Source organism: Olea europaea, unplaced genomic scaffold, assembly GCF_002742605.1.
Source record: "Olea europaea var. sylvestris unplaced genomic scaffold, O_europaea_v1 scaffold683, whole genome shotgun sequence".
NCBI lineage: Eukaryota > Viridiplantae > Streptophyta > Magnoliopsida > Lamiales > Oleaceae > Olea > Olea europaea.
This window is the reverse complement of record NW_019265217.1, coordinates 28,290-38,373: the sequence shown is the minus strand read 5'-3', so window position 1 is coordinate 38,373 and position 10,084 is coordinate 28,290. Positions and strand designations below refer to the sequence as shown.

The 10,084-nt window shown below is 33.1% G+C and overlaps 1 protein-coding gene across 1 annotated transcript; it reads right to left on the bottom strand.

Annotated features, from left to right (window-relative positions):
- Window positions 1-327: 327 nt before the first annotated feature.
- On the bottom strand, window positions 328-1,458 carry LOC111390480 (transcription factor MYB8-like). The gene is made up of 2 exons (XM_023015528.1): window positions 1,183-1,458; window positions 328-1,093 (listed from the first exon to the last, which is right to left on the bottom strand). The coding sequence occupies exons 1-2, from the start codon at window positions 1,313-1,315 to the stop codon at window positions 384-386; spliced, it is 843 nt and encodes a 280-aa protein (XP_022871296.1). The 5' UTR covers window positions 1,316-1,458; the 3' UTR covers window positions 328-383.
- Window positions 1,459-10,084: the final 8,626 nt, after the last annotated feature.

Genomic DNA, 10,084 nt, shown 5'->3' with positions numbered 1-10,084 from the left:
CTTTGTAGCATTGTTGAAAAAAATAATAGGTAGGAGAGGCTCGAGCAATGGTGGAGACGAGGAGAGGATTCCCCCCGCCTACAACCCTTTCTGCCCTTAAAAGGTAATAGGCTTGGGGTAGGTCTGGGTTCGAGTGTATACTTGGCCAATATATAAAAATTTAATAGTGTAAAATTTAAAATTTGATAGGACCTAAAAAAAAATAAAAAGTGGAGATTCATTTGGAATTTTCTCATCATTGTTTATTTGATGTACGTATGGTACCATTACAAACACATCAACTTCTAGATTATTTTCTATTTATATCTTCCAACAACAAAAACCATAAATGGCATAATCTAAACAAAATTATATAAAAATTAATTAACATACTAATTTATAATTTAAAGAAGCTGTAAATATTCATCATAGACTTGTTCAAGCATGTTTACATGATTGGAAGACTCTGAATGTAGGAGTGACATATCAAATCCACCAAAAAATTCAAGTTCTTGAGATTCTCCACAAACTCCATAGTTTGCATCCTCAAGCTCAAACATAGGCCAGTCTATATACGACGCCGTTTCAGGAAGTGTTGCATATTTTCCCACATCACATTCACTTGATGATGATGATGAGCCACTGAATAAACTGTCAACACTGTTACTTCTTGAAAATACTGAAGAAACCCTTATAGCTTTTGGCAGATAAACTGTAATCTTAGGAGCTGCTTCTTCTTCTTCTACTGTTTTGGAATCGTTTGTATTTCCTTTATTGATTTTCTCGCTTTCCTTCTTTTCCGGCTTGTCATTGGGTTTTGGAACTGCGGATTTCTTGGATTTTAGCTTTGGCTCTTTTCGTTGTTTTGGCAAATCTTTGGGTTCGATTCCTGCCGTTTTTAGCTTCTTGAGAAGATGTGTATTCCAGTAATTCTTAATCTCATTGTCCGTTCGACCGGGCAATCTTCCTGCGATGAGTGACCATCGATTTCCCAGAAGAGAGTGGAGTCTCGTTATCAAGTCTTCTTCATCCGGAGTGATATTTCCTCTCTTAATACCAGGCCTCAAATAGTTCATCCATCTCAATCTGCAACTCTTTCCACATCTCAACAACCCTATAATTTTTTGCACATTAACGATAAGAAAACGTCAGACTCTGGCGAAATGAAAATAGGGAGTGGACGAATTTCAAGAAAATACTTACCAGCTTGCTTGGGGAGAGATCTCCATTGGCCTTCACCATGTTCTTGAATGTAATTTGTTAGCAAAGTGTCTTCTCTGGTTGACCATGGTCCTCTTCTCAACCCCACCTTAGAGCAACAAGGGGATCTTCCCATTTTCACCTTCCTTTCTGTTCTCGAGAGAGAGAGAGAGAGGAACAGAGAGAAACAGAGAGGGATAGATACCAAAGCAAATCACAAAATGGTGTCTTTATAAGCCAAGAGAACGGTCAAGTTATAATTGTGAGAGCAATCATGATCTCCCGTTTGAAACTTTCTACTGCCAATATATTATTATAAAACTTAAGTTTACATTCTGGCCATGTGAAAAGTTTTATCCTATTCTGAAGATTGGAGATCAATTCTTCTTTATTTATTTTTCACGATGTTGGAACCCGTAGTCGTTATCTTTCGCATGCGCACTTGATAAACCTTTGGGCTGAGTAATAATCTTTAAATACGTCAATCAGGTAAATTGTACTAGGCAAACTCGGTGCGACAGGCTCGACCAAAGGTCTCTGCACTCACATACTCTACCAACTCGACCACTCTATGAGGGACAAATAAGAGATCAATTCTATTATTGAGAGTTGTTTGACAAAGTTTTAGCGAATTTTGGTAAAAGTTCATTTAAAGTGTTATAGAAAAGTTAGTAAAAATTGTTAGATTCTATGAAATATGTTGTTTAAATTAAAATTTGATATAATCTTAGTCTATTAGAGTATATTCAATAATTAAGTAAAATAGATATTTAGTGGTCGAAAACCCCTCCAATGGAGAGATGTCAATTGTATTTTTTGATAGAAGGAAATAATAATAATAATAATAACAACAACTAATTTTTCGAAATTTCAAACGAAATGTATTTTTTAATTTTCTATTTTGAAAAATAATTTTTCAAAATGACAAACCAAACCCTTTTTTTGGAAACCTTAAAATAGACCCTCAAAATAGTTAATTGAAAATGAGTTTAAAACTGAAAACTGAAAATTGAAACACGAATCGAATAGGGCTTTAGTAATCACTAATCGAGTAAGGAGAGTGTCTTTGATTGATATTTTGATGGATTTTAAAGTTCATTCCATATTTAGGTGTCTTCAATTGATATTTTAATGAAACGTTTGAAGATTTAGGCATTTTCAATAACTTGTGAACTTATAAGGATTTCATTAATAAGGGAATTTTAAAAGATTTCGATGAATTTTAAGCTTAAAAATACATATAACAAAATCTTTTAAAATTTCACTAGATTTAATGAGATTTTTATTAAATTTTTGAAAATATATTCAAATCCACGAAATTCACGAGTAAATCTTAGACGAGGACAAATTAGAATTTTGATATAAATTTTCTTGACAATTGATAAAATAAATCATACTTTGTTGAATAATTGATGATGATGCAGATCATCAAAAAAACAAGTGTCACAATCAATAATTTATGCAAATGATTATGTCAAAAAAGGAATAATTTGAGAGCATACCTCCAAATATCTGCCGTCTATCACTCCAATGTATGGTATCCAACTGAGGTGTCGGTATGGTTTCTGTGAACCCCTATCTGTACACCAAGCTTCGTTCTTAATTTTTGACTTGAAAAATTATACTTTTGTTAGTTATAAATAAATGATAATTAATTTAAATTCTTTGACCTCTCTTTTTTTTTTTTTTTGAAATTTTAAATTTTTTTTTTTTTTTTTTTTTTTTTTTTTTTTTTACGTATGTGTTTTATAAATGAATTGTTACTAAATTTAAATCTAAGGGCCTGTTTGATGGGCTCCATTTTCATAGAAAAAATTTTATTTTCCACTCAAGTGGTATGTTTGATGGACAAAATTCCAACCCCTCACGTGATCCCTTTTTCCAGGTCAATGTTTTCCTTTGGTTTTGGTGGAAATTGGTTTTTCAGTATTTTTTTTTATTTACAATGAAACAAATTATATTTGCAATTGTAATATATTCTATCCCTTTAATAGATAATTTTCATAGAAAATAAAGTCAAACGAATATCAAAAGATCCAAAATTTCAACTTTATACTAATCAAACAAATTTAATTGACAATTTCCAATGAAACAAGTTCTAGGCAACTCAATTTCCTGGAATTCGTTTTCTTTCTACCCAAATTCTATTCTTACAATTAAACGGACCCTAAATTTTATATTAAATTAAGAACTTTTAATCCTTTTGGTTTTCGACATCTTTGACAGCCGTTGGCGCAAATATTAATTAATAATAATCTCTTTTAACTTAATAAAATAAAGTATGGAAAATGTGCATCCAGATCTAAAGTAGTCCATCTTTATATGTTATACGATTAATTATAACATTGCGTTTCACGTGGATCTTTAATCTTTATCTTTCTATTTATTTTGTGCATGAATTATTGTGTATCCACACTTATGTTCTGGCAATTCCTTAAAGTAGGTAAAGAGTGGGCACGACTTGGTTTGGTTCATTTAAAAAGAATGAAATGGAAAGATACATTACTAAATGTCTTATGAATGAATGGTCAAATCCAACTTTAATTATGAAACCAATTTTCGATTAACTTCCATTGCATTATTAAGTTTCAACCTTTTCATTATTTCAACGAATAGTCAATTCTCCTAATTAAAGTTTGGATGAACACAACATTTATATAACAAATGAAATGTTTCATCCAGTGTTCTAAAAAGCGTAATGTGTAACGATATGTGGAGTCCAATTTATGAGCTAGACGAGTTTAGACTGGACATAGGCGTAAAAATAAATAAATATGTATTTTATTATTTTAAAATTATTTTAATTTTTAATCAATTAGAAGATTATTTAATAATTAAAAATAACACCTATAAAACATCTAAAATAGATTTATAGAAACTTTATACATTTTTTCAAAGTTTCCAACAAAATAATAAGTTTCAAATGTAAATACTAAATAATAAAGTTTCAGACGACTGTTTTGAATTTAGGGCAGATAAATAAATAAATAAAATCAGTTTTTAAGTTTTAACTTAAAAGAATTGTAAAAAAAAAAATTTAATTTTTTTTTTTTTTAGAAAAAAAGATAATAATGTGCGATTGTAAAAAAAATAAAAATAAAAAAGATAATAATGCGAGACTAAGCGCACATTACCGGTCAATAATTGTTGTTGACAACTAAATAAGGCCCTAAGTCACTTGGCTTGACCTTTCCGTCGCCCATCGTGCCTAGACGCGTTTTTTAGAACGTTGGTTTTATCTTATAAAAAATAACAAATAACATTTGTTAATAAGAACAAATTTTTTTTAAGAAAAATTAAAATATTTCGAAAGATTCGATATTAAAAAATTTGCGATATTTGATTCTTGATTTTGGATCTGAACCGAGAACATAACAAAATACACTTGTTAAGTCTAAATTATAATTGGCAATTCCCTTAGTCAAAAGCATGTCCTAATTGAATTGTATTAGAAGTTTATTAAGTTGTAATCAAAGTCAAAATAGGAATTATTGAGTCCTAATTATAGCAAGAGAGTAAGGGTTGGTAGTATGGTCCAAGATGTCTAATAAGTTCACATATGATAATTGAAATGCAATTTGAAGTCTAAAAAGTGTCAAAGAGCCGCAAAGTTATGCTCCAAATTCTTAATCTCAATTTGCAATGCATTTTTCACATAGAAAACGTTGGAATTTGGACAAAACTACATAAAAGAATTGTAGAACATTGAGTTAGCTTTCAAACGCATTTTGAATAACCTTAATCAAATATCGGGAAAGAAAGTTATGAATAAAATTCTAACAACTGCTCAGGTGACGTTGCCTGTCGTTGGCTTGGTGCTTGAGCAATCGATTGACGTTCAAAATTCAGTTTTACTTCAAACACTTGGTTTTTTAATCCATTTTCATCTCAAACAATTTCCCCTATATATATCATATCCTATGAACATCCAAAAGGGTGGTGAATCATAATTACTCCATGGTTGTCATTGCTTTGAAGATCCAAATCACTTTCATTGATTTCAAGATTCAACCACCTTATTATTTGATTCATAGATTCATTTGAATTAGATGTGGTGATCGAGTTATAAACATTCTTATTAAACCAAGATCAAAACACACAAGATCTTTGATCAAACACCAATCCTACCTTCACAAATTAGCCTTTAGAGTTAATGGAGTTTGGGAAGACGATCTAGGAGTTCTAGAGCTGTGAATGAGATTCCATTGGAAGAATGAGGAATTCTTCATGTAATCCATCGAAGATAAATCGATGTCAGGGATAGGGAGCTGTTACAGAAGCACAAATTCAGGAAGGCTAAGATAAAGTACCAGGAGTCAATATCTGGCATCAGGAGCACGCCCTCCAGTAGAACTAGGAATTAGAATTTGTTATTAAGGAGCAAACCTCCAATTGGATCGAGGAAGACTACAGGAATTGAGGTTAGAATTTCTACGGGATAGACGGGTCTGGTCCGTACTATAAGTTTGCTTCGATTTACAATGGATTACTACTAACAAAGTGCCCGAAGATTGTACCCAGTTCAGGTTTCTCCATGATCATCTTTGGTGTTCTTAACTGTAATAATCATTGATTGTGACATTTAAATCATAGTGTAATTGAACTTGATTGACTAATTACTTAGAAACAATTAAAAGTGACTTGTTGTTTATTAATTGCTTATTTTCGAATGTTAGGTCTAAATAAATCGGCTAATTAGAACTTTCAACCTAAATTCTTGATTTTATTAACTATTACTCAATTTAAACTTAAGAACAACAGAACTGCTTTTCGATTCCATTTGGGAATTTTGTCAACCAATATTATAATTAATTGTACTTTCATGTCAGTGCTATCTTTATGCAATCTAATTAATCGAATTTGTATTTGTTGTAGTGTGACCCAAATTTTAGTGGGTATTGGAGTTGTAATTTGAAGTGGTTTTGGAGAAATCAACTTATGAATCGATACAAAGTATTGCTGCATTTTTGCTAGTTGAATGCTCGAGCAAAATCGTTAAATTCAGAACATAAAACTGTTGCCCGCTTCTCGCCACCTATAGCTCGAGCGACGGTGTTTTCCAGCTTTTTGCGTTTTGGACTTCAATTCATCTGCAACTTAGTTTTCAACGTGTGTGTGTGTGTGTGTGTGTGTGTGTGTGTGTGTGTGTGTGTGTGTGTGTGTGTATATATATATATAGCTTTAGATCTTAGTTGAGAGTATTGAGATCTTATAATTCTTCTCCTCCGCCTGTGATTTTTTCTCGTCTTGAATTTTTACGTAAAATCATTGTGTTCTTATTTTGCTTTACTTTACTTCATTATTATCATAATTTTTCTGTCAATTCATAACAAATGGTATCAGAAACAAGGTTGATTTTTTCGTATGGCAACAATGAAGTTTGATATACTGTTATTGGATCGAAATACGATATTTACTTTATGACAAGTGAAGATGCGAGCAGTTTTCTCGCCGATGAATTTGGAGGAAGTCTTGATTTGCTTTGATAAGATGTCTTCAACCCGAATGCAGAAAAAACATAGGGAACGAAAAGTCCAAAACCAAATTCATCTACATCTATCAAATCAAATTCTTCAGGATGTCCTCAAGGAGAACAATGCTGTTGCATTGCGGTTGAAGTTGGAGAAATTTTGTATGACAAAGAATTTGACCAGTAAATTACACTTAAAATAGCACCTGTATTCTCACCGAATGTTCGAAGATGCGTCATTGGATGATCGCTTAACCAAGTTCAAAGAAATCGTGGCCAAATTGGAGACATTGGAGGTTAATTATGATTATGAAAACTTGGCGTTGATGTTGTTGTGTTCTTTGTCGCCATCATATGTGACTAATATTCTCTATGGTCGGGATACTATCACTTTAGAAGAGGTTTTATGATGCTTTGTTATCTAAGAAAAAGATGAGGCATCTTATTGGAGGACCTATGAGTCATGTAGAAGGGCTGGTTGTTCGTGGGAGAAATCATGATAGGAATTCTGGTAAGAGTATGAGGGACATATCGAAATCCAGATAGCTAAGAAATGTGTCACTATTGTAAGAAGAAGGAACATATCAGGACTGATGCTATTCTTTGAAAACTAGGAATAAGGCTACTGGTACTACTGATGGAGGAAAGCAACCTATTAACTCAGCAGAGGCTGATATTGTGGAAGATGAGCAAAGTGAAGGAGAGCTTCTTGTGATTTCTGACATGGATTCAAAATCTCGTGAGGAATGAGTTTTTGATTCAGCTTGTACTTTCCATATATGTCCCAACAGGGACTGGTTTACAACACATGGGAGAGTTTCAAGAGGCGCAGTGATAATATGAGACAATGGGCCGTGTAAAATTGTCGGAGTTGGTATAGTCAGAATTAGAATGTTTGATGGAGTTATCAGAACACTCATAGATGTCAGGCATGTTCAAAAATTGAAGTGAAATCTCATATCTTTGAGTTCATTTGACTCAAAGGGTCGTAAGTACATTGGTGAAGGTGGAGTTTTGAAGTGGGTTGAGGCGCTCTTCTTGTCATTAAGGGACAAAAAAACTCTACACAGTTATACATTTTGTGGGATTCCACAGTTACAGGTAATGCACATTTTCTACTTCTTCCTTGATGATGAGAAAGTCACTAAACTTTGGCATATGAATGAGAATGGCATGGCAGAGTTGAGTAAAAAGGAGCTTCTTGATGGGCAAAAGACTAGTAAAATGAAGTTTTGTGAGCATTGTATCTTTAGGAGACAGAAGAGTCATATTTACTATATCTAGACACAACACAAAGGGAACATTTGAGTATATCCATTCAGATCTCTAAGGGCCGGCCAAGGTACCTACAATAGGAGGTGCTTATTACTTATTGACAATAATTGATGATTTTTCCAAAAAAATTTGGGTATTCTTCTTCAAACAAAAGAATGATGTGTTTGGGACCCTCAAGGAATGAAAAACAATGATAAAAAAGCAGACTGAAAAGTAAATCAAATGTCTACATACATATAATGGGTTGGAGTTTTATTTAGATGAATTCAATTGCTTTTACAGGGCTAAAGGCATCTTGAGACACTTGACAGTGCCTGGAACTTCTCAACAAAATAGTGTGGCAGAATGGATGAACAGAACCTTGATGGAAAAGGTTCGGTGTTTGCTTTCAAACTCTGAGTTGCCTAAGACTTTTTTGGCTGAAGCTACTGCCACAACTTATTTTCTGATCAACCGCTCAATCTCAACTATTATTGAAACAAAGACACCGGAAGAGGTATGGTTTGATAAACCTTCTTATTATACTGATTTGACGATTTTTGGGTGTCCTGGTTATACTTATGCGGATAATGGAAAGTTGGAGGCTAGGTTTAGAAAGTGTTTCTTTCTTAGGTACGAATCACATGTGAAGGGATATAAATTGTGGTGTCCAGAGACGAGAAAGGTGGTGATTAGTATGAATGTAATATTTGATGAACTTGCTATGGTTTATGGTTCACCTTGTGGGGATTCTTACGAAAGATTTGAGTGCAGCAAAGAAGATTCTTGGTATGAAAATCTTGAGGGATGAGAGGGCTAGCAGATTGTATTTGAGTCAGAAGGGATACATTGAAAATGTGTTTTAAAGATTTAATACGCTGAATGCTAAGGCTGTTAGTAGTCCCTTGGCTTCCCACTTCAAATTGTCATATGGATTGTATCCTCAATTAGATGAAGACATTGATTACATGTCACGGGTTATTTATTCTAGTACAGTTGGTTCGCTAATGTATACTATGATTTGTACAAGATCAGATTTGGCACATGCAGTCAGTGTAATTAATATGTACATGACAAATCGTAGTAAGGAACATTGGAAAGCAGTATAATGGATATTCAGATACTTAAAGGGCTCAACTAATGCTTGTTTTCATTTTGGTAAAAATATAGTTGGAGTCATTAGGTATATGGATTCAGACTATGCAGGAAACCTTAATAAAAGAAGATCATTTACAGAGTATGTGTTTATCCTTAGAGGCTATGCTATCAGCTGAAAATCTACTTTATAAAATACAGCAGCTTTATCTACAATAGAGACATAATACATGGGTTTTACAGAGGCATGTAAGGAGGCTATGTGGCTGAGAGGATTGATTGGTGAAATCAGTGAAGACTTGCAGATTTCTACCGTATATTGTGATAGCCAGAGTGCTATTTTTCTGACTAAAGATCAAATGTTCCATAAAAGGACTAAGCACATTGATGTGAGGTGCCATTTGACGTGACGTGATTACTCGTGATGATATTGTAGTGAACAAGATTGATACCAAGGATAATCCTACTGATATGTTGACAAACCACTTCCATTGCTAACTTTGAGTATTGCATGAACTTAGTTGGTGTTTATCATTGATTTAGTCTATTGAGACTTGTTTGGAAGAGGTGAAATGGTGTTTACTATTGAGTTCCTTGTATTGGAATTTAGTTAGGTGGAGATTTGTTATAGTATGACCCAAATTCTAATGGGTATTGGAGTTGTAATTTGAAGCGATTTTGGAGAAATCAACTTATGAACCGGGACAAAGTATTGTCGCATTTTCGCTAGATCTTCATTAGTTGGACACTCGAGGAAAACCATAAAATTCGAAACAGAAAATTGTCGCCCGCTTCTCGACCCTTGTCGTTGGAGCGACGGTGTGTCTCGACTTTTGGCGTTTTAACGCGTTTTGGACTCCTATTCTCACACACACACACACACACACACACACACACACACACACACATATATATATATATATATATATATATATATATATTCTGTCATGAACAACAGAATATACAACATTTTGAGAGCTTTAAATTTAGTTAAGAGTAATGAGATATTGTAAACACAATTCCTATTTATTATAATGAATTCTTTTCCTCTTTTTTTTTTTTTTTTTTTTTTTTTTTTTTTTTGTT